This window comes from Ischnura elegans, chromosome 9 (assembly GCF_921293095.1).
Source record: "Ischnura elegans chromosome 9, ioIscEleg1.1, whole genome shotgun sequence".
Taxonomy (NCBI): Eukaryota; Metazoa; Arthropoda; class Insecta; order Odonata; family Coenagrionidae; genus Ischnura; species Ischnura elegans.
Window position 1 is genome coordinate 74,534,762 of NC_060254.1, and position 24,629 is coordinate 74,559,390.

Sequence of the window (24,629 nt, forward strand, 5' to 3'; positions counted from 1 at the left end):
AAAGCATTAAGTTCTGCTTCATAAATTAAGCATGATTTACATCCATAACATAAGACTACGGAGGCATAGAGAAAGTTAACGAGTGAATCCTAGGCAATTCCAAGAAGGAGCTTGAGTAAGAAACAAAGAAGGCGAAGGCATCAGCTGATTCATTCATGCGTTTAAGTTTCTAAGCAGCTGTGCCGACCTCAACTCATCGGTGAGCGCCCGAAATAACCATGCAAAAGAATATGAAAAAATTCTGACGTCGCTTCAAGCAAGACGAGTAGGTCATGAAAGTAAGATCAGAATTCATTTCAGAGATTACGGCATATTATAATGCTCATCATTAAGTTTTTCAATGAGTTCCATAGTACCGTAACGGAGGAAATTGGTCATGGCTAATGCAAGGTAATTTGAAAAGGAAATTGCATCGTTCCTTCAATATCCACCACCCACATAAAAATGAGGCAATTTGAAGCAATATAAATGGAGAAGGGCGTGTGTCTCCTCTTGTGGGATTTTAAATAGAAATTTACGAAAAAAGTTGGAAACGGGATGGATAAGAATTATGGTTAACTGAAGAATATATGAATCTGGTTTAAATGTCACGAATTGTCCTATTGGAGCAGTTACTTTCTCTTCAGGACGTTTCAGGAGGAATCTGCAATAATTCAGGAGATGTAAGGGAGGAGGAGCTATGAATATATTAAACAATTAATCTCAAAATGGGTGAGATTGCTCAGTCGTATTGTTGATATTCGCTCAAAGATATCGTTTAATTAAGCTCAAAGATAAACTGTTTCAGACAATTATAATCGTACATTTTCGTCCAGCCTTAGCTATTAACTGCCCTTAAAAATCCAGAGTATTAAATAAATAAAATGTCGAAAAGGCTGTATACACAAGATAAACAGTTTTCATGGTAACTGCATAGCGCATCCACAAAAATGTTTACGTTGCCATAGCTCAGTAACCAAGGAGTTGCGACCTTATGTTTATGGACAACAATAGGGTAGTTTCCTTCATCAAAGAAAACGAAAGGCATTGATTGCGATTCGTTACCCACCATTAGTGTATTCATAATATACAAATTATTTTGTTTTAGAAATACCGGGTTAGACGAATGGCAATGGTCCATTTTTATCCTCATTTGAAAAGGGCCAGATTGGCGCCCATGCGATGCCACTCCACGTGACGTCACAGGGACCTAGTTTCTATACGAGAAGATAGGAGTTATACGTCGTCTGAGGTTACCATTGCATGCATGAGGCGCAGAGCTCAGGGAAACATGTCTTAACAATCACTTATTAAAACTGGCTAAGGTCGGAAAGTTTTCCTCGTTTGATAAGTTATTAATAATCCTTATTTAAGCCAAGCGCTACCAGCCAGCAGGGTACTAGGCTAGCCGCTAGCAGCCTGCGTAGTATCAGCGCTAAGCCTCGCCTCAAGGTCACCTCGCAGGGCGGGAGGGGGAACCAGAAATACGTCACGCGGAGAGACTTCCCGACATTCATACTTAAGCGTCGCGTTTTCGCGCGCTTGAAAATTTTCACTTTTCATTTAATCGCGAAAAATAGATATCGTCATTTAAAAATCTAAAAGCGTGAAATACGTACTCCAGGAGTAATAATCTTTCGATTTAGGCAATAAAAAATAATAGGAAACCACCCTATTGCTTCTAATTGTCTCCCCTACCACTTCCTCCTGAAGTATTGCAGATTCCTCTTTAACACCCCGCATTAACTTAAAATAATAATCTTTTTAATGGAGTGTGATAGCCATAAAAATATCTTCATATTTTTAACCATGACTTAACTAACATTATGAAGAACAATTAGCATAGCTAAGTACACACAAGGTTCATGAAGATTCAATGAATAGCACTATGAAATTTCCTATATACTAGTCCCTCAATTGCCAACTTTCTAAAAATAAGGATGCACTTCAATTAATTACAGCCTTTGTGCAGCTATGGGCTGGAACGAACACATGGCCGGAAGGAGGTCTTTAGTGGCAATTAAAATCTCAACTCAGCCTATGGAGCAGACTTCCAGAGCTTCCACATCTTTTACATCAACGCTTTTGGCCCTGGACCACGGAGTGCAACAGATTGTAAGGGCAGAAACCATGTTTTATAGAGGAATAATTTATAATATATCATCTATTTATCCCACTAGAGTAGCAACGGGTTCTACTTCAGATGGATTTGGCGTGAGATCTGAGTGAGCTGATTTTGTGCGCGATTTTCAAAATACAAATTTAGGCGCGTTAAAAACTCCCGGTAAACCATTTTCACCGGAAACCAATCAGTCAGTCAACAATACAACGATTATTGGGCGCATTGTCTGTGTTGTTCGTGAAGTGTTTTGTTCGCGTTAGCAGCTAAACTTAAAATTAACAATTTGAACATAAATCTTTTTTTTTTGCTTTTTGCTGTGACTACATATATATTTTTTAATTACCTTCATTATTTTCTTTTATTATTGCATGCACCCATTTGCGTGATTTTGTGCATTTTTTTCCCTTTTTACTTTTTTTATGTGGTGCATATAATATTGCGGTAATAAAATTTTTCAATAATTGAACACTTAAAAACTACAAGAGGGAAAAACACAGAAAAGGCTATTCGCAACAATATGTTATAAAATACGCTATTATACTCCCACATTATTATAATGAAACGCATTTGCAACATATCGAAATTTATGTTATTTTATTCGATGTTCTTTTAAAAAATAACTCGCCCGGAAATAATGCAGGCTCGACATACGGAATTCGCTTTAAGATCGGTTCTGCGGTACGGAATAACATAGTAAAGTGAGGTATTACTGCACCTTAACTGACTGCCTCGGTTACACGCGCTGTCATGAATGAGATACAGAAACGTAACTAAAAAAACCGCTCTGCCTCATTGCTTGATCATTTGGAGGATGAAACCGATGAATCTTACCTTCAGTGGAGATTTTATGCTAGTTTGGTATTGTACACTGGATTCGGAGGGGTTTATCCAATAATTTTCAGCACTTTGACTTACTAAACACCACAAAGTTTCTTGTGGGTTCAAACTGAGGCAAATACCAGCCTTATTTCCTCACGGTACCACAAAAGTACGCAATATATATAGCGTGGATTAATCACCAAAAATTGAAGCACACACAATCACGGGTACTTTCGACGTTTCTTGAATGCTGAAGCACTTCACTCCCCACTACTGAAGAAGACAACACTTCAAAATACGTTCAAACAGGCACTAGGTCTCGACCCATCTCGTTCTCCACAGGGTTCTATGAGTGAGTTACGACAATACGATTAACACTTGCTACGAAAGTGACAAGTATGATAACTCAAGGCCTAATGCTGCTTTTAAAAAAAATTAAAAAATCTCGCACGCGCGCTCATGAAAGTAATTGACCTCTATTGACCTGGTATATTCTTCTGTAAGCATTATTAATGTTTTAATATGAGCTCATCACTGTTATCATTACGACACAAAATGAGCCGACTATGTAGCACACTTTGCGAGGTTAGTATAAAAAAAATGGCACTTTGAAAAACTAGAATGACAAGCCCTCGTATAAATTTATTTTACGATTAAGAGGAAGGCACAAAATTTATCGGACGAATACAAATATACTAAGCTAGTGGGCTCATATGATTTAATCGCGGAACTCTGATACGTAAAAAATACTATATTTACAAAAAATTAAGCTATTTTATGATAGCAAAAGTGGTTACTCTAATGCCTCTTTTGAAAAACTACTCTGATTTCATTGATTGGAAACAGTCCTGGAGTACTGTGACAAAAAGCCAAACGAACTTGAGGATGCGGTCTTCTTGTCTTCACTCGTGAACGTGAGGAGCCAGTCAGGTAATGCATCAATCATTCAAGGCACGCATGAAAGAACATCCTTTTCCTCTGCTATGGTACCCAAAAAACTGGATTACACTATTCCCATTCAAATTTCTCTGAGCTGAGTTCAAGCCAGCAAAGCTACACACTTGTCACTTCACCGATAGAAGAGAAAATCAGCAGATTTTCACACTAATAAATGGCACTTCACCGGGACATTAAGGTGAGGAAGACACTTTCGAAGTCGGTTTTCACAAAAAATATACACACATAAAAAAAAGAATAGCGGAAGACGCAACCGCGAAATAACACACACAAACACGATTCAAGTCGTCTCAAAAACGGCGGAGAAGCGAGACGAAACAGACAGTCGCCTAGCAACCTCCCGTGCATGGAACGTGCACCAACAGGTCACCATCGCATCACATTCCACCTCGCACCACGTCACATGAACTGCCCTGGTCGCCTCGCGGGGCGATAGAGGTCGGATGGACCCCGAAGTCCAAAGCGGTACGAACGCATTTCCCGGACAAGTTTATCCGGCCGACTGAAAACTTCCTCGGCGCTCGCGACGGCAGCTCCCCTACCGGCTTCCAAGAGGAATTCTCCCCCCCCCCCCCACCTCTTATCCCCTCTCTTTCTACGTGCCTCCCCTCCCCCGCCAATTATCTCCCTACCCCCTCCTCCTACCAAGTTCCCATGACTCCCCTCTCTGAAACTCATTCCAACTTCCTACGCTTGCGAGTCGGGGAAGTCGGCGGGCCAAACCCACTGGACAACTGATAGGCACCAAGGTCGCGGTGAAAAGAGGATGGTCAGGGGGGATCCGACCAGTGCCGTGGCGAGAGGGGGGAGGATATGGACCCCCCTCACGAAATATAAAAAACACAATTGCTTTGCTTCATAAAAGAACACAAAATATTGAAAAATCATGATTATAAAATGATTTCTTTGAAATATGAAGTTTTTTCTAGTATGAAAATGGTTAAAGTTAGTTAAAAACCCTCTACTTAGCACTGGCGTAACAAGGAATATGGTTTGGGAGGGGATAAGATGGCTTGGGGTGGCGACTCCCACCTTCACCCTTAGGGGGATTCGGGAAAAAATGACATGCCAGGAAATACATTTCACATCATTTTGGCACTAAAAAAGTAACTTTCAGCAGATGCAGTTATAATATGTCAGACAATGGTTTTGAATATTTTTTATTATTTCTCTGAGGCTTTGGGGGGGATTTATCCCCCTCATCCCCCCCATAGTTACGCCACTGCTACTTAGTACCCCGTTTTTAAAATATTTTCCCCCCTGGTTTTGGACCCCCCACTGGTTCAAACAGCCACCCCCCGAAATATTACGGATATACAGTTTAAACCCTATTTTGATGGAGGCTTCCTCGCTGAACCTGAAGACGCCTGCTGCAACGCCGGCGAAACTGTCGCGACGACATGTCGCCAACATGTCGAAATATGTCGTCACGAAGATGAATCGGAGGAAGACGGAGGAAAACCCGGAAGCCAAGCTGCGCCTGCAGTCTTAACCCTTTCAAACGCAGTCTTGCTTCAAAGCAACTTCTAATGTATAGATACGTCAGTAAACAAAAAATATGCGCATTTCAGTTCTTTGACAGACACGTTAATTGCAATTCATTTTGCGCTATGGAAATAAATTTTCATAAACGTTTCCGTCCTTATAATTTCAAGTTTAAACATTAAAAAAAAAAGAATTTTCAATTTTCATAATTTTGAGAAGCAATATTGGGTTAGAATGGGTTAAGTGAACCCCTACGTTGGTCCCCCAGCAAATGTAACCAACAAAATCAAAAAAAGACAAATCAAAATTATTTTCTAACTATAGTCGTGATAGAAACAAAGGCAATAGATTAACGGTATTAAAGGACGGTTACAGAAGGTCAACATGGATATCTGGGGAATATTTAAACTTCTTTACGGAAGCAAAACATATCTGATTATTTTCAAACATGTCGCGGGTAAGTGAAATATTAAATTGAGGTACCAAAGTAATATCTTACTATACGCAAAATTAGCTTCTTAACCACCCCAATTCAATCCAGTTTGTCTTGATAATCATTATTATCTTATTTCGCTTTTCTGGGTTCTAAAGAGATAAATAAATGGAAAAGATGTGAGAATAATTTTTCTTCTCCCGATTTGGACCTCATCTTTAACGATTATGACAACATTATACATTATTTGTGATAGGCATAACATACGCAGTTTGGTCTAATAATTTCCTAGTCAATTTTCTACGATTTCAGAGATTCAAAATCATGCGAATTTTGATATAAATGAAGATCGAGGGGTGTAAACCTCTTGGCCGTTGGTAAACAGCCCATTGTTGCTATGGTATTGAAAAAATAAGCATTATCATTTCCTTCGAACACTCCAAATTATGTATACGCAATGAAATATTCGCAGCAAACTAAAGTATTGTTCACACGTTCCGATATTTTTTTGCAGCTAAAACGCTTCATTGATGGTAAATACATACATTGATTAAATTTGCATTAATATAAGGTTACCGAAGTATCAAGCTATAAGGAACCAGAATTCCGATACTTTACGGGGCCGCAAAAAATATCATGTACAGCTGAAGGCATCACACGCCTGCTCAAGAACGCCTATTAAAATTACAAGAAATACCGATAATATTTTATCGTAACGATCGAAAATATATTAAAAAGTGATCAGTTTCTAAATATCGCTACAAAAACTATTATGGTTACTCAAAGGAATATCGTGCCGAGGCCACTAAGGAAATTTAGCTGTACCTATATTTAAGCATCCCAACATATTTACATTGTATATATAGTATCATGCTTCGTGATTTCACCACAGGCAAACTCGATTCTTAAAGAGACAGCACTCATCCTAGCAATATTTTACTAAATACCAGATATTTTCGTGAGAAGTTCTTCTCAAACAGTAAGATTCCTGCAATACTACGACTAATTTCGTTTCTCACGAATATTTTACGGAAATTCCATACGAGGTTTCCTAAATTTTCCATTTCACACGCTTCCTTCCTCTACTTTCCCATTTAATTTTCCCCCGCAGTCCGTCGAAGGAAACCCAGAGGTCGTCTTACCCATTCATCTTTCCCACTAAAGAAAACCATTTCCTTCAACGAGCTTCGAAATGAATGAAAACATCGTAAATCACCACGCCGAGTGAGAGAAACGCCATATGGACATCAATTCTTCAAATTTTCTCCCGTAGAACAGAAAATTCTATTCGAACACACATAAATGGTTTCAATTTTTGAGTTTTTTTGTGTGGCAACTACTTCGCTAGAAGGTATTTTGAAACAAAGTCCTGAAATACAATAGGGTAGTTTCCTTCATCTAAGAAAACGAAAGGCATTGATTGCGATTCGTTACCCACCATAAGTGTATTCATAATACACAAATTATTTGGTTTTAGAAATACCGGTTTAGACGAATGGCAAGGGTCAAATGTTATCCTCATTTGAAAAAGGCCAGATTGGCGCCCATGCGATGCCACTCCACGTGACGTCACAGGGACCTAGTTTCTACACGAGAGGATAGGAGTTATACATCGTCTGAGGTTACCAATGCATGCAAGAGGCACAGAGCTCAGGGGAACATGTCTTAATAATAACCTATTAAAACTGGCTAAGGTCGGAAAGTTTTCTTCGTTTGATAAGGTATTAATAAACCTTTTTTAAGCCAAGCGCTACCAGATAGCATGGCACTCAGCTACCCGTTAGCATCCTGCGTCGTATCAGCGCTCAGAGCCTCTCCAAGGTCACCTCACAAGGCGGGAGGGGGAACCAGAAATGCGTCACACGGACTTTTTTCCCGACATTCATACTTACGCGTCGCGTTTTCGCGCGCTTGAAAATTTTCACTTTTCATTTAATCGCGAAAAATAGATATCGTCATTTAAAAATCTAAAAGCGTGAAATACGTACTCCAGGAGTAATAATCTTTCGATTTAGGCAATAAAAAAATAATAGGAAACCACCCTATTGGAGAGAATCACTCCTCAGTCGATGATATGTAAGGGAAAGTGCACGCTAAGAGGCGCTATGTATGGTTAATTTTTATTAAAATTTTCACAAAGTAGAAGGCATATTATATAATGAAGAAAAATGCTCATCGCTATTATAAGAATAGCATAAATAATGATAACATCTTATCACGTGTTTAAATAAACATGCCATCTCGAACACAACATTTAGTAATTCCTATTATTCTGCAAAACTTTCTTCATCGCTTATCTTACAAAATCCTTTCGTGTGATTATCTCTCATAAATGTAAATTAGTCCACTATTCAAGCTATTTTCATCCTGTATTATTCCTTTGATGACCTTTTCACAAAATCGCAATGTCTACTCAATGAGATTGCTCTATTTACTCAGGTAAGTTCACCAAAAACTACCCGGTTACCGTAACAGGATTGCAGAACTATGAATGGACAGCATTACGAATCTAAAGTCACATTCACCCTCTTCAAAGCTCGTGAACTCGTGTTTATTTTTTATTTAATTTTCTTTTTGCTAACACCTGAATTTCAAAACATGAAAAATTAACAATTTGAAAAACAACATTTCTGAATGGGCTGGGCTTGAACTCGTTTCTTCCGACAGCTTTCTGTGTCGAAACTTATAGATAAAAAACTAACGCCATCTATTGAGAAAATTTAAAACTATTTTTCCACGTGGAAATTTGGCTAATTAATTAGAGCACAATGGAATAGAATTTTCAAAAACTGACTGTTGAATAGTACATTTTCATCAACAAGCATGCAAAATTTCAAGCCGATTCCACAGTCGGGAAAAAGTGGGTGGTAAATCAATGACAAGATTCCATCGATGAAACACGAATAGACGAAGCAACTTTTGAAAAAGCAAGTAAAATCATGCATCGCGGATTCTGGTGGTAAAGGAGTGTTCAATAGTTACGTTTCATTTTTTTAACTTTAGACAGCAGTCTCCCGTATAATAACTCAATAGCCACATCGTTTTACTGCCCTCAAGATCGTTTGCCATGGAAACACGCGATTGTTTTCTCTCGAGCTTTTTAAGGCTGTTGAAAAGAAAAGAAAATTAAGTACACAGGGGAAGTGAAATTTGCGCGCAAAATTTCTCCCTTTTCCCGTGTTACTGCTCGGGAAATCGATTCGCATGCGGAACTTCTATAAACGAGATTGATGATAAAATCAATACTTAATGAGTGAAAATTGAGCAGTTTCATGACCTCTGGGTGAACATTTTCTCACAATGAAAATTTGACTTGATGCGCACACATTAAGTCCAATTGCAGTAAGTCAAGAGAATTATGCATAATAAAATTTCAACCAAAATATATTATAAATTGAAAAAAAAAACATATTAGATAATGATTAATGATACGTCTAATAGCGAGAAATATCTAAGGCTGCGTTTTCACAGAGTATCATGTTATATAAACAAGTTACACATAACATGTTTTACGAAAAAGTTACAAATCCACGTAACATGTAATATTGTGTTATAAAACAAAAAGTGGGAAACCAAAACCTTTTTTTAAAACGACTTTTTTATAACACAATGTTATATGTAACGTGTTACACGGATTTGTAACTTTTTCTTAAAACATGTTACATGCAACTTGTTTACATAACGTGTTACTCAGTGTAAACGCACCTCAAGGTTTGTAACCAAACATTATGAATTTGGACTGAGTGTTTATTTACATTTCATAGATCCCGTTAGCCTGAAAATAAGGAAATAATTGACATTTATGGTAAGAACGCAACTGTTGGTAATTCTAGTAACTATTTACAATCTGATAAAAATCAATTTAGCACAACTTTTAAAATACTATCATTTTTTTTACAATTGTACACCCAATCGAAGTAGATTTTTGCTGGGAAGATTGTCTTTGTTTCATTTTGTGAACTCTTTATTTTCTTCTGGGTTAAAATTGTGCAATCAATTTTCACTTGCTACCTCTAGTTCGATTAACATGGAAGTATTGCATATGTTTGTACTTATTCTGGATGGCCATGCAACAGTTTAGAGCAATTTTACGTAGACAAGGAAGACAGAGGCATCGATGGCGGGGCAATGGGGGTTAGCAGCTAAAACCCTTCCAAGTGGATACGGATTTTCGATCAAGATTTGGGTTAAGGACAAGGCGATAGTAAAAAGACGAAGCTAAAGCCCTCACTAAAAATAATAATAGAAATTATTTCATCACTTTTTACTTATATTACTAGGGTATTGTAATCAATAAGCTCCAATCCTTTCAAATTCCGCAGGGTCATTTTTGTTGACATTGGAAAAACTAAACATTTGTACTTTGACCACGGTTACGGCTGCTACTGAGTTGTTGTTGCTGATGAGTTGTTAAATAGACTTGGGTTGATACCATTGCGATAAATTAAGTTGGTAAAGAAAGAAGAATAATATTTATACAAAGAGAAAAGCTTACCACATAAAGTTTTTGTTTCCAGCAGTTTTTTGGCATCTCTCTATCCTGACTACCACCATGATTGGCACCTCAAAACATAATGCACCACTGTTACACAAACGTCTGTAATAATGATAGTGGTAGCGTACAACTGGCGTAAAACCATTGCAACGACCATCGCTTCATTATGTCACGAGGATATTACTGCATAAAAAAATCTTTTAGACGAGTAATAAACTGAATTCGCAAAGAGAATGTCACACAATACAATCCTCCAGTTAAGTAAGCACAGCTTATATTACACAACACAATTTAATAATGCATACTGCTAGGAAGCCGTTATAACGATTCCCAAAATTGAGGCGATGAAAGTTTTTCTCAGGCTACCAAAATGATTTTTTTTCTTCTCAATGGAAGTCTGAAGTTTCGTGAAAGGAAAACCCTTGCTCGTTTTATTCTTTTATCATATTTCCACCGAAATTAAAGAACTTGATTGACTACACTTGATTGACAGGCGGGAAAACGGAGCAATTTCAAGCCAATTCTTATTTTTTTATACTTTTGGAATGTATTTCATCAAGAATAAAGCGGAATATCATTCCCGCCAAAATAATAATATTCAATTTTTAAAAAAGTCTACTTTTTAGTCTTCGCATTCCTCAAAATTCATTATTTTTCCCCCCAAGCTCACGGAATTCTCTAAGGAGAACAAGGAAGGGTCGAATTCTTGTCATGCAAAAAATATTTATCCGGTTTTCGCGACCCTTGTAAGAAGAAAGCTTTCACCGCCGTGTTACGAAACAAAGGATTATTGATCAAAATACACCGTGCCTGCCGTTGCAGAGGGGAAGTATTCTTCGGCAAAAGCCCCTCGAAAACGAAGGCGAACTCTTCCTCTAACGCCGGAAGACTGACGAAAAACAAATAAAAAGCCTTGTTTTAGACATTTTTCTTCTTACCTCGTTTAATTTCACCCAAATTGTTCTCAGACACAAACTCAGTAATTACTTGACTACGCTACAACTACCACTCCTTTGGTTTAGCATTTTCGCCGGATTTATACACTAAATAAACAAATACATAGCAACACGTTTCAATGATAGTATAATCCGAATATAAAAAAATTTTGTTTTTGATCACTGATCTAGTTAAAAATATAGTTTTATCCAGTGTACCACATACCCTTTTCACCCACCCAAAGCGATGAAATTCACACAAGAATAACAATTTCATTTGTCTTATCATTGATATCAAAAAGTCGCATCCTGCCTATATAATGGGATCAATGAATTGAAAACAAACACCAGGTTCATATTTATGTTTTTGTGTTTAAATACGTTAGAGAATTTCTCTCTAGTCGACACATTAGTATATCTTCTGTTATTATGGTTGAAAAATTATTATGTATAGTTCTCCCTACTTACTTCAGGTGGTAACTTGTAGTAGTAGACTTGACGTGTGCTTATAGAAGTACTAAATTGAGGTTTTCATCCAGAGAAAATATTCCATCATCATGAATTACGTCGGCGGTAAACGAAACGTCAGACCAGTAATAGCAACGATTTTAGCGTACATCCTTTGCAAAAAAACAATTTTATAGTTATTCTTTCAAAATTTTCAGCGAATTCCACAAGGTACCGCCGGGAACCACCAACTTTATTTCAGATTCCTCCTGAAACACCCAGTATTATACCACATTTAACTATAATTTCGCGTTTCACGTTCAAGGGTACCATCACACGGAGAGCGTTGATCACATTTCAACCTTCAGAGAGAAGGGATTCATGTGTTGAAAAGTTGAATTTTTAGTTCAGATAGGGAGTGGCGTTATGAAGACTCGGTTCCCACACAGAGATTCTCCCCGAAAATATCAACAAAAAGAGGCCGAGGATGTGTGTGTGGTAGTCAGTCAGCTGGCATCGCGTCTCACGCAGTGACGGATGCGCCTATTTTCAGAAGCGACGAAGGGGAGTGAAGGGTGGTCACGGGACCAGATTGCCCTTCTCCTAATTCCACTCTTTTGTAACCCCTCACCCCACTGCGCAACCCCCAACCTAGCCCCATACAACCCTCAGCGAACGCCTTCCCCCCCATTCTCCACAGCTATGATGGGGGGCGAAAATCCTCTTGAGGGCCGAGGGGGAGAAGGGCTGACTCAAAAGGGTCTAGGGGGGAAGATAGCAAGCACCAGATGTCACATCCATAGACACCTCCAGAGATTTCGCTGTATCCAAGGAAATTGACGGCCATTCTTAACAATACTCTTTCTTTCTTGATCATCACTATGCTTCTGGACAGTGGCGTAACTATGGAGGGGTTGGGGGATGAGGGGATAGATCCCCCCCCCCAAAGCCTCAGAGAAACAAATTTTTTTAAAAAGATATTGTCTACTTATGGCATATAATGACTGCATCTGCTTAAAGTTAAATCTTTAGGGCCAATATTATGTAAAATGTATTTCCAGGCATGTAATTTTTTAAAAATTTGCCGTTTACCCCTTCCCCCTTCGCCATCCCTGACCATCCCATCCCCCCAAAGCATATTCCTAGTTACGCCACTGCTTCAGGACGTTTGCAGAAACACAATCATATAAATCAATATAAATAAATAGGCATATCAGCGACAATATAGCAATTTCGGTGGCCACCTTTTTATTTTAACGCTAGGAAGTCAATATAATCATGCCATTATATGGTTATTGTCACAAAATATATTTTTGACTTCATCAACGGGGTAGTTTCCTTCATCTAAGAAAACGAAAGGCAATAATTGCGATCCGTCACCCACCATTAGTGTATTCACAATATACAAATTATTTGGTTTTAGAAATCCCAGTTAAGACGAATATTAATGGTCAATTTTAACCTCATTTGAAAAAGGCCAGATTGACGCCCAGGCTATGCCACTACACGTGACGTCACAAGGGTCCAGATGCTATATGAGTAGTCAGGAGTTTTAAATCGTCCGAGATTGCCAATGCATGCATGTGACTCAGAGCCTAGGGAAACATTTCTAAATAATCACCAATTAAAATTATTACGGGGGCTTCCGCGGTGAGTTAATCGGTGATTGTTTTTCGGGTTCATTCCGCGTTGACTCATATTTTGCGGACGACAGTTTCGGGCGCGTTCCAGCTCCCGTCTTCGGGTCAGCAACGTGTGGAAGATAGAACCGACCAATCAGCGCCCAGCGGAAATCAAGATCTCTCACCTTCGACCTGAAGACGAAAGGAGGATGGCTTTCGAAATTCTTGTCATTCTCAAACAACAAACGCGGCTGGGGAACCCTTAACCGAGGATTCCACGGAACTAAAACATTTGATGTCTGCGTATTAAATAATTAGGAGTAGGATTGATGCGATACGAAAATTTTGGTGGAATATTTTTAGAGTTTTTGGGGATTTCTATCCTCCTCACTGTTCCGCCACAGCACAGACACATGAAGGGGTAATGCAGTACTCACCACTGAATGGGTTCCCTCAAGAAGACGATCAACTTGTGGATGAGAGCTCACCTGAAAGGAAAGAAAGGTGTGAATTAGTTTTTATGCCTAAAATCAAATGGAGAATACCTATGGACCGGACTCGATTTAAATTGGCCTGAGAGCAAGAACCAGATAATAACAAGTTTTGAAAAAATTAGATTTCCACAAACACGTGAAACTCCTCCTCCCCATTATCATAAGACTCTGTTACTTCCGACAATAAGTTCCAAATAAGTTCAGCAAACATTGTTGAAATATATTGCACTCTAATATTGTTTCATTGTCCAGTACGACCGGGAATCGGCAAACCGAATCAACCGAATTGCAACAATGTCTGCCGAAATTATTTGGAACTTATGGTTGAAAATAAGGGCAAAAATAATTTATTTATAATTTTTCTCTAAATTTCACCCATTTATTTATTACTTATTATTATTTTCACTTATGTATTTTAACAATACGTTCAGCGGTCATTGTTGAAATCTTTCATCCTAATCTAATTGGATTAACCAGTCCGATCAGGGATCGGCTAACCGAATTTCAACAGTGTCTGCAGAACTTATTTGGAACCCATTTTTTGAAAATGAGAGAAAAAAATCATTTTTTCTAATTTTTCCCGAAATTTCACTTTTGGTTATTCGCACTCATATATTTTCAACAATACGTTCAGCAGACATAGTTAAAATCTTTCATTCTAATCTCTGAGGGTAAAAACAATTATTTTTTCTCACTTTCCTCGAAACTTCACCTATGGATATTATCTGGTTCTGGAAAATATGTCCAATTCCTGGCTACACACCTGATGCAGTGTCTTCTCGAAAGAGAGAACCAGGATTTATAACCGTGAAAACATGATAGAGAAGCAGAGGAGAGGATTATAAGCATTCGCCGTCTGCTGCCCCATGAAGGCGTATCCCGTTTCACATGGGATATCCTGGGTGCTAGGACCCGCCCCCGTTTATCTCCGTTACGGTTAGCCGATCCCCTGTCGGCCTGGGCAATGGAACGAGGTAAGTACGAGAGGCAGCCACGAGCTCGTCTATGAGGCCTGTTTTACAATGGTAATTTTTGGTGCCCTAAATTACCCTCTGCCATTTGGCTTCCGACGCAAATTTCAGAAATATTTATGATTTCCGAAAGATTCTTGCGGAAACTAATCGTTTCTAAGTTAAAAAAAATAAAAACAATTTTTTTCCAAGACAGCATAAAATCGAATATATATGTCAGGCCGCATTTTTACCCTCTGATTTCTGCCTTTTTCCATCTACCACAGCACCGTTGTCCACGTCCTTTTTCTATTATATCTTTCTATCATGGGCGTACCAAAAACCAAAACTGGGGAGGGGAGGGCAAAACTAGCTGTGGTCGTCAAAGTTGTAACTTTTTTTGCACAGAAAAGGTTAGGGAAACCAAAATTTTAAGGAAATTATTACAGCAATTTATTAGTTTCTATAATTATTTGCTTGAAAAAATAATGATTTTTACTTTAGTTCCATGTCTTATACTAATATTTTTCTTCAAAAGGAAAATTTGTTCATAACTTTGTTTTGAACTAAAATTATTTTTGCTTCTAGGGGGGGGAGCAGTTGCCCCCCCCCCTCTGCCCCCTGCGGGGTGCGCCTATGGTTCCTATCCCGTTCTGTCCTTACTTTAAGTTTATTCGTATGATAATTCATGGGCGTACCCAGTGAGGGGCAGGAAGAGGCAGCTGCCCCCCCCTCCCCCCAAAAGCAAAAATCGCAAATGTCTTTGAGGAAAATAATATTTCTTCAAGCAAATAATTTTTAAAACTAATAAAGAGCTGTTACAGTTTCCTTAAATGTTGTTTTCATTCACCTTTTCCATGCTTAAATCTTACCTACAACTTAACAACCATGCTTGTCCCCCCTAGTTTTGATCCTGGGTATGCCCTTGTTATAATTATAATTGATATATATATATATATGATTTCCGAAATAACCTTGCAGAAACGTATCGTTTCCTAGATAAAAAAGAAAAAAAAATTCTTTTCAAAGACAGTATAAAATGCATCTGCAATGTAAAGTAAATAGATTAGCTTTTCATCACTCGGATAATAAGGCTTGGGTGCTGATTAGGTTGATTAGAAATTAGTGTAGAAGTGTAGTGTCTTTTTTAATATTTTTTATTTTACATTTATTTTCTCCTTTTTTGTGGCGTATCATGCAATCGATTAAACCAGAGCTATTATAGACATTTCTGCCAAAAATTTTATAACTACAGCCATCTATTGAGAAAATTTTAAAACTACTATACCACATGGAAAATTAGTTAATTGGAGCAAGATGAAATAAAATTTCAAATATCTGACTATTGAATATTATGTTTTCAACAGGAGCAAGCAAGTGTGCAAAATTTCAAGCCCTCCAATGGGCTTCCCCCTAGAGGAAGCCCATTGAAGCCTATTCTCCCTCAGAGGCCTCCTTATTGATGGGCCTGACGATGACTATGACCAAAGTGGGACAAAGTACAGGGAACATGGAGGAGCGGAGAAGAACCTAATGTCAGAGTTATCTTACCATCAACAAATGCTCTAACTGGACCACAGCTTAGCATACAATCCAACAAATTCAGAACTTTATTTTAAGTGCCCTCCTCACAACACTCATTTAAGATCAGGATTCCTTTCAAATTCTCTCTCACCACTAGGACTCGAACTGAAGTCTTGGGATGGGTAGCTTATCCTACAACCACCACATAAAATTCAATCCCCAAAATAGCATTTTTGGAATACAAATGCCATGTACTTCAACCATAATGAGCAAAAAAAATAGATTCAATCACTACCCTTAAGATATGATGATTAAGGAGAGTATATTTGAATTATTGCAAAATTCTTCTTAGCTTGAATGAAGTACTCAGTAGATTAGAAAGAAAATAATGAGCAATAAACTGACTTGTATTCAATAATAAGCAGTAGCTACATTTTTAAGTAGGTATAGGAACAGAATGATATATTCCGTTTTCAATGTAAATACAAATAGACACTTGCATGAGGAAGTAGCATAGGATAAAATAAATAGAAGACTTTCAAATGAACATTGATTAAGGAAGTAATTAACCTAAAATTTGTTTTAAGCATATGTACTGTGAAAAATTAAAATGCACTAATATGAGTGGGTGAACATATGGTGTGGATCAAAGATAAGTCCCATCAATCTATGTATTCACCTCTACAGCAGCAAAGAAGTCTAGATAGTCAATATTCAAAATGTGGTGCTATAGAAGAATGATAAAGAAAAATTGGACTGGCCAAGTGAGAATAATGATGAAATTCTTGGAAGAGTTGGAAGAAAGCCTTCAAAAAAAAACCTAAGAAGAAGTTGTGAGAACTTAATCGACCACTTCAAGAGACATGATGGCTTGATGAAGAAAATTTCTCAACGGCAAGTAGATGGGAAGAAAGGCAAAGGAAGGCCCAGAATAAGTTACATAAGAAAGGTGTTTAAGTAAAAAAAGTTTGTTCAGGTTTAAACTGGATAGATGTAAAATATGATATACAGTCAGATCTGATCAATTTGCGACGTTGGTTTGCCTTCAACAAATTGAATATGAGTGTAGCTAAAACGAAGTATATATGTTATAACTTATGTAACAGGTACAAATTTGATTGGGTTTCACATTATCATGAAGAAAATTGTCCTATAACTTTATGCTATAGCTGTTCACCCATTGAACGGGTTTCTAGTATTAAGTACTCAGGAGTAACAATTGACGATTCCTTAAAGTGGAATCAACATATCAACAGTCTCACAAATGTTATGCGTCACACACTGGCAAATTTCTATTTCATCGGAAATAAATGTCCTGAAAGCTTTCTAAAGACAATTTATAATGCCTTAGTAAATACCAGGCTAAGCTATGGCATTTTTTGTTGGGGTGGCACATATCTAAACTCCATGAAACCTGCTGTTTTTTTACAAAAAAGAATTGTACGTATTATTTTGAAAAAGGACAGATTTGAAAGATCCTTCCCACTTTTTCTTCATTTGCGTTTGCTTCCGTTGAGGCATCTATATATTTATAAGGTCCTACGATGTTTTTATGCTAGAAGTGGCAACTCTAAAATATTTCAGTCTCTGCCTTCTCCCTTTACCCTGCGTAAAATAAGTGTGCCCTTACCATAACCAAATTTGACTTTGTTTAAAAGATGTTTTTTGTACGTAGGACCAAAGGTTTTTAATTTGTTACCCCAGTCATGTTTTATTTCAAAGTCTTTAAAAAAGTTTTTGCAAAATGTACATTCTTGGCTTCTCACTAAAGAAAGTGTAGAACAAATATTGTTATAAAATATTGATGTAAATGAATTATAAATACTACTTTAGTTGTTTTTTTTCATGTACGCACTTAAGCTTTGTTAGTATAGATTATCAAGGTAACACAAAATGAGCTACACTATATGTAAAGCATAAATATTATTATTTTGGATGGTAGCCTCAAACAGGTTATCCTTCGCGGCTACCTAAAATTACTCAATTTTGTTATTGTCATGTAATTTGTGTGTGGAGTAATAAAATTATTTATTATTACTATTATTATATTATTATTATTAACCCCTTAACTGGGAAGAGTGACTATAGTCGCAAGCGGACTCTGCTCCCCATGTGGGGAGCGCGACTATAGTCGCGCATGCCGTCGGGTCGCAATGTTATGCGGAGAAGGCGTGAATATTCATTCTTTATGCATCATTGCATGTTTTTTGCTTTGTCAGAGGTTCTATACCAATATATTTTAAGTATATTGCCATTTTTGTGCAATAGCTTTACTATAAATGTTTTTTCGAAAACGGCATCTCCGAAAATCGGTGGATTTGCTCCCCACCAGGTGAAAGATAAGGAAATTTCTGCCCCCAACCAAGGAGTTAAAAAAGAAGGAATACGTAATTATGCCACGGTTAGCTGATAATAAAGTGGGGTGGAGAACCTCATCAAACCGATATTTGGATTTTTGACTGAAGATGATGATAAATGTCAAGTTCATAACATAAAATACAGGCAGATGATAGCAAAGGAGTGTGCAGCCAAACTTGGTAATGACAAAAAAGCATAACTGCATTATCATCACAGAATAGGGACCTACTCCCTATTTTGTGGTATTATCTTGGATTGAATCATCACAAAATCCTAAGTCTTCATGTATAAATAAGGAAGGTAAGAAGCAAGAAACTGACTGGCAATCAATGTCAGGAGGCTATCGTATCCAGTAAACATCAAGTATGAGGCAATCATTGATGGGGATCATTCAGCTAATTTTAGTTTATAGCACAGAAGTAAGAGTACAGGCCTTAAAAATTAATTCAGAAAAAAAACTTACTTATCATTGATGAATCATAAGAATAGCTTTAACAGTAGCATATTCCTACGTTCCTGCCAAGCCAATAGAGCTTAAGATTGATGAAATAATATCAACTCTTCCCCAACCAGAAGCAGAGCTGTTTAAGGAAGAATTTCATATTCATACACATCTGAAGTTTTCACTTTTTCTCGGCATTAGAAGGAGCCAAAATACAGCATGATTCTCATTAGACTTCAAAAAATAAACAGAGATTATTGGAAAGCAATAAAAAATTAACTATGCTTAAAATGCATTTTTCAATTATGTATATTTAGATTTATCAAGCATTTTCATTTTTTAACAATTTTAACTTGGCCAATACCACTGGGCCCACTCTTGGATCAAAGAGACAAGACCTATTTACCTTAGCAGTATGGAAATAAGGAGGATATATAAGGAGGAAGAATATAATAGATTTGACTCCTGGCTGCAATCCTGGAGGCCAAAATTCAGATGACTATGAACTATAAGATAACGGAGAAGAATTTTGGACATGCAAGGGACAAGCAAAAAGACTTTCTATTCTCTAACAATAGGGTGTTGATTTTGATCAATAAGAAGACTTTTCAATGTCCTTTATGAAATATTATTGAGCTGTCTGTACAAGTCTTATCTGAGTCTTGGATACCAACATCACTTGCTCACTCAGTGATGCACACAGAAAGTTTGTTAGGATCTGTCTGGGCAGAGCTCACCCCAAATTAAAGCCTGAATCATGTGAGTTTTCCTGGATATCAGACAATCAATTATACTACTTATTTTAAAACCAGGAAAACTTATAATGGAATACCACATAAATCAAGAGTTAGTGGATTCTGAATCAAGTGATCATTTTTTCGGTCCTTATGGGAGATAACCCAGCAATAGTTTTTCAGGGACCAAAGAAATGATCCTTTGACCCATCATTTTTCCGAATCACACGGTCGTTTCCACCATCCCTTTTTCCACCACTTTCAGAATTTACAACTGTCTCTCAATCAAAAGCCAAGTGTGGAATTACAATCCCCGTTAGCGGCTGTGCATTTTGATTGGCTGAAGGATAGTGCCATCAATGGTTTCAGCAACTGAAAAAGGGACATGCTGAGAGATGGGAAAAGGGATGGGATTTCCATCCACAGGCAGATATTGGGGGGGGAAGGCACATGCATTAGATGCTTAACGCGTTCACCGCCGCTTCGGTCATGATGACTGAAGCGCATACTTTATCTTCACACCGTTTTGGTCATAATGACCAATGAATGAGTCACATTTTTGGCCACTAATAGCACACTGTTGGTCACGGCTACTTTGGTGACCCGTATATGACGTGACCAACAAGCCCACATAGCCGAAAGCCCACAAAAACTCAAGTGGAGAGGATCCAAGAACGAAAGCAAAAGAAAAAAGAAAGACATTTGGCTCAATGGGAGAATTCATCTAAAACTCCGCAGCAGGGAACATGTTAATAAAACAGAAAAGATTTTTAAAACAGTTACCATTACATTGGTTTCTGTTTGTGTATTACAGAGCCTCAATCATTTAATTCCATATTAATGACTTTCATATTAAAATAAAGAGAATATTTTGTGTAGTAATTGTTGTACGTTGTTTTTAATCTCAAATGTAAGAACCCTAAATTGCCAGTCAGACCCTTGTGCCCATCCCCAGAAAACTCCTGGATCTGGCCATGTTTCTATCCCTTGACTCATCTCAAAAAATGATCATTCAGTGAAAATTAGAACATGTTCTATTTTGCTCGCATGATCCTGTGAATGATCACGTGATCATTCAGCATGATCATTTACCATGTATAGCGGCCTTTAGAATATAAATGAAGGTAGGACGGATATTGTGTTTGAAGGGGGGTGTCTGTAAGATAATCTTGGAAGCAAAGCTGTAGTTGGGAAAAACATTTAGGTGGTACTCACAAAAAATTTCCAACAGCTGAACATGTACTACATATCTGGCTGCAACTGAAATGTTACACTCCAACTCTTACATTAGTTCCAAGTTGTGCCACGATAAAACTCTGAACAAGTAAATAATCATTTCTGATTTTTCTTTCTGTAATCCATTGGACAATTGACAGAGAGAATGAGGGCTCAAGGCGAGCCCATCAGGGATACAACACGACGCTCCCGGTACCCAAGTCAGAGACTTATATGCCCAATCACCCAGGGAGGGGCTGGAGAGGAAGGAAAAAGGAAAGAGGTGCCGCCGCGATAGGAGCCCGTCGACGCCTCAGGGGTAGGATAGGTTCAGAAGGGATGGAAGTGAAGAGGGACCGACTAAATAGCGAAACCAGGCAAAGCCATTACTATTCTAGCAATTTTGGAGGATTAGTCTATGAGGAAGAAAAATCCATCGATCAAATCACTAGATAATTGGACAATTGACAGTAGGGCTATTTTTACAGATTTAAAAAGGTAGTTTAACCGGTACACTTATAACAAGTTTGGATTTTAGGGGGTATGCTATAGCAGCCCAACTACAGCACTGATTGGAAGTGAGCATTGGTTATAGCACAGTGAAAGGAGGCAAAACAATGGCAACAGGGGTTGGTTTGAAGTTTAAGTTTAGTGAGCACTGTGGTTATTTGATGATTATGAGTGTTGAGGGCAGAAGTTGGGAAGTGCAAACCTTGTTCACAGAACCTTAAAGTGAGTTAACTCTAACTGATAACTTCAGGCTTTACTTTGTGAAACCTCTCCATATTGAAAATAAAGAAATAAAACTTTGTAAGGTTCAGTGTTATTTAATTATGGCCACGACCCGGGTTTCATAACTTGGTTACATCGTCAGGTGACTGATCTTGCATGCATCATATATTTATACACAAAGTACACAAGTGACAGTGAGGACATCTATCGGAAAGGAAAAGGACTGGTTGAAAGGGCGGGGGTGAGGGTTAAACACGGAATGGAATAGTGAGAGGGGGGGGAAGGGGCAGTCTTGATTTGGGACGAGGGTTTTTCCTGTGAGGATAGGTATCTGACCAGCAAGGGGAGGGCGGGGTTAAAGTGGGTGAGGAGACGAGAGCTGAGTTAACTCTGTGTAACTGAGGAGTTGAGTATTTGAGAAAAGATACTCTTGGCATATGTAATAGTTTAAATTGCCATAAGAAATAAATAAAATGTCTTGATTTGGGGTCTTAGGATTATAGGTTACATGTTATACAAGGTTGTCTGGTATAATATGTAAGCTATGTCACATCACATGCCCCCAAGGAAGTGATAGGCAGGTATAAACCAGTAAATGGTCCCCAATTCAAATGAAATATAAAATGCACTCTACTGTATGTGTTCACCTTTTTCTGCCCTTGTAATTATGTATCATCTTTTACACATCTTTGCTAACTGCTTCAAAAGACTATTGTAACTACTTCCGTTCAGAGTATATGTACCCACATAGGTGCGTCCGTTGTGGGTATCATGCACTCTAATAGCATCTTTAAGTGACACCAATCCCAATGGGCAAAAGAGAAATAAATCAGCATATACTGCAAATATAGAAAAGTTTTGAAATAATACTTTGTCATTGATACTACGAGCACTTTTATTTATTTAACAGCAAAGTATTGATTTTTTTCTTAAATGAGGAGTAAAAAATTGTTTACTGTTGAGTAGGAGTTCGTCCATTTTTGAGGCCATTTTGTGAGGAAAATAAGATTGGATGATTAGAGGTTGCATCCAGTTGATTTTTGTTTTCATGAGTGTGGACTGTAGCATTGGAGAAAAAAATTTTTGAGGGTATTTTTATAGACATTACACTTGTTAAGGTCGCTATACACGGCGAATGATTTCATTCGCATGATCATTCAGCATTATCATGCGCATGATCATTCACAGTGTATGACGGAACAATTTGCGAATTTACCTTCATCTCTCAAGGTGTGTTGTGTGTGTACATACAGAGCAACTGACAGTTCAGAGAGAGGAATAACCAGAGTGCTCAAAGCACAGTGAATACTGTAACAGGAAATATGTAGAGCTCATTCAACAACTGAATCGTAGATGGCTTGCTGGCAAGCTCCCTGACACACTGGTGTTGCATTATTGTGGAGAGGCAACATTGCAGTACATTGTGATGTGACGTTCTTTGGATCAAGCCTGTGACCAGCGCATATTCTACAGGAGCCACATAAGGTTTAAAGACTTGGAAGTTGATCCACATCCCACATACCTGTCATAATGCATATGTATCCTCTTATTGCAAGCATAGCAATGACTCAAAGCCACTTCGAAGCAAAAATTAGATAATGCAAAACTATGAAGTCACTCTTGCCAGGCATGTAGCCAAGGAGAGAATGAGGCTTTAGGGGCTTCAACTAACCTTTTTCTTTACATTCTTCTAAATCAAATACTCTAATTAATTCTTTCCTTATCATAAAGGCCTTCAATGCCCTGTTTTCAGGGTGGTGAAGAAAAAATTTAAAAAATTAATGAATAAAAAATACCCAATTAACCACGTTAGGTATCATCTCCCTGATGCCGGTAATATATTTTCCTCAATGCGTAGCCAAAATAATTTAACTGTTCCACCTGCTCCACTGCGTGACAATCTATATTTATGTTAAGTTTTACTATACCTGCATTGTATTAAGAGCTTTATGGAATAATATGACTTTTCAGAGCAAATAAGGATGAGTTGTTCTTGAGTGTAACAATAGGCCATGCTTTCCATCTTCATTGATGCGTACTTAATGGGGAACATGCTCATTGCAGAGACGACTTAAGATTCCTGACACAAAAATTTACTGATTCAAATAGTCATGTGTCTAGAATAAAGAATGATCAATATTGCGGCATGTATTAGAAGCATTGAAGTCTGTGAGCATGGAATTCTATTGAAAAAATAGTGACGAGGGCAGACCAGACCATGGGTCATTTAAGAAAGAATTCATCTTCCACATTTTTCAGTTTTGATCTGGATACCAAAATTATTTAATAACCTCAACTGAAGGTATCAGATGTTCATACTACCATTAAGGCCCAACAAAAAGATGTAGGCCACTGAGAAAAATAATATCCATCCAGCAGCAGGTAGGGGATGTTGAAAAATGTGTTAGAGGATAGAATGTTGGGTTCACAAGGGAGAGGAAGGAAGAGAATAGGATTTTTAGATAGAATGAAAGAGAGTAGGCCTTTTTGTGACTTGAAGAGGGAAGCTCATGAAGATAGTAGATACTCCTAGAATACTTTCTAAATATGTACTCCATACTTACCTGACTTAATCAATAGAATACTTTCATGGGATTATATATGAATGCCTTCTTCTACCCAGAATTTTCATCACATCAGTTCATCACTTCCTGCGGTGCCTTGGTGGTATACAATCCCTCTAAGCCATAACCCATCTGAGGTTATGTTTATATGAGGCTATGTGTATATTAGTATTTCGTCTAATTAATGTTGGTGGTTTAGGTGAGGTAAGGGAAGAGGAACTTAGTTTAGAGCAGTCACCCACGACTGGTTTATCTTTCGCAATCTCTCCCAACTCTAACCATCGCCCTACTCCACCCTACCTACTAGCCTAAGATAATGTTG

At 37.8% G+C, this 24,629-nt stretch overlaps 1 protein-coding gene across 5 annotated transcripts in view; it reads right to left on the reverse strand.

Moving 5' to 3' along the window:
- Positions 1 to 24,629, reverse strand: part of LOC124165736 (rab11 family-interacting protein 4B) — a 569,850-nt gene that overhangs the window by 71,998 nt on the left and 473,223 nt on the right. For 4 of the 5 annotated variants that reach the window (XM_046543222.1, XM_046543221.1, XM_046543220.1 and 1 more), the window contains one exon: positions 13,732 to 13,782. The exons of the other annotated variant lie outside the window; for it this stretch is intronic. In XM_046543222.1, the coding sequence (XP_046399178.1) occupies positions 13,732 to 13,782 (51 nt within the window). The remainder of the gene's footprint in view (positions 1 to 13,731; positions 13,783 to 24,629) is intronic. 5 annotated transcript variants of the gene reach the window in all.